Source organism: Sinocyclocheilus rhinocerous, unplaced genomic scaffold (assembly GCF_001515625.1).
Source record: "Sinocyclocheilus rhinocerous isolate Xijiao unplaced genomic scaffold, SAMN03320098_v1.1 scaffold3486, whole genome shotgun sequence".
NCBI lineage: Eukaryota > Metazoa > Chordata > Actinopteri > Cypriniformes > Cyprinidae > Sinocyclocheilus > Sinocyclocheilus rhinocerous.
The window spans coordinates 45,944-46,971 of record NW_015635561.1 but is presented as its reverse complement, the minus strand read 5'-3'; the positions used below and the strand labels follow the sequence as shown (position 1 = coordinate 46,971).

The 1,028-nt window shown below is 42.1% G+C and overlaps 1 protein-coding gene across 1 annotated transcript in view; it reads left to right on the top strand.

Annotated features, from left to right (window-relative positions):
• The window catches only part of LOC107747346 (GTPase IMAP family member 8-like), an 80,275-nt gene that overhangs the window by 73,281 nt on the left and 5,966 nt on the right, over positions 1 to 1,028 (top strand). The window contains exon 5 of the mRNA XM_016561816.1: positions 20 to 27. Coding sequence (XP_016417302.1) covers positions 20 to 27 — 8 coding nt within the window. The remainder of the gene's footprint in view (positions 1 to 19; positions 28 to 1,028) is intronic.

Here is a 1,028-nt window from a genome sequence, read left to right as displayed (position 1 = left end):
TTATTCGGCAGAATATTAGCGAAAGTGGTTTTCTCCGTTATCTCATACATGACGTAAGCGTGAGCCGGCCTGGAATGTTTAGTGCAATTGTGAGTGCAGGCCAGCGGGGAAGTGGGGAGGGGGTATAATCGCACTCGGTTCAAGGCAACCATGCCTAGTGTGAGTACACCCTTACACTCTGTGTGTGCGCATCCATGTTACCTAGTAACAAACGTGCTTGCAGCGGGATCAGGTAAATTACCCAGAAACAACAAATTCTGATTTCTGATTGGCTGGTAGGTGGCATTTAACTGACTCGAGACAGCTATGAACTCAGCAGAGAACTTCCCTCCGTATGCCTGCACCTCGCCCATTAATTGAATATAGCGGGACATGTTATCCCTTCTCAGCGTGAGAAATACAAGGTGTGGCGTGTGAACTGGTTGAAATGCGTGTGTCTCATAGTGAATGTGTGAGACTTGAGAGCCCAAATGAATGGAGAGATGGGTTTAAGCAGACTAAATGATTGGAGAAGTCTGTCATTTTCACTGGAAGATTGAGTTGACATTTTGATTAAACATTACAAAAGAAAAAAAGAAAAATGAAACACACATGAATGAATCATTCACAATAACATTTGAAACATTCAGTTGCAAAATAGATTTTGAACACTGTACAATAAACTCATTCTGTGCGCACTGCAATTGCATGCATTACTTACACTAAGCATTGTATATTTAAATTAGGAGCTCCAGAAACTGAGTGCTTCTCTTCTTCCCTCCTAATCCCTTCTTTATTCATCTTTTTGACTTCTATCTTCCTGTTCCTTCTCTCCAGGTGTATGTGGAGTACTCAGAGGCAGCACTGAAGGCAATGTATCTGTGCCATGTTCTCTCTTCTGCTCTCATAGTGTGACACTTGTCCTGTCTGAAACCACAGCATCAATATTCTACTCTGTTTCTCCACAAACTGCCCCTACAGACCTACAGGTCAAACTGCTATACTCTGAAAATACCTGAGTGCTGAAACTATTTGTCTAGAGTTTTAAA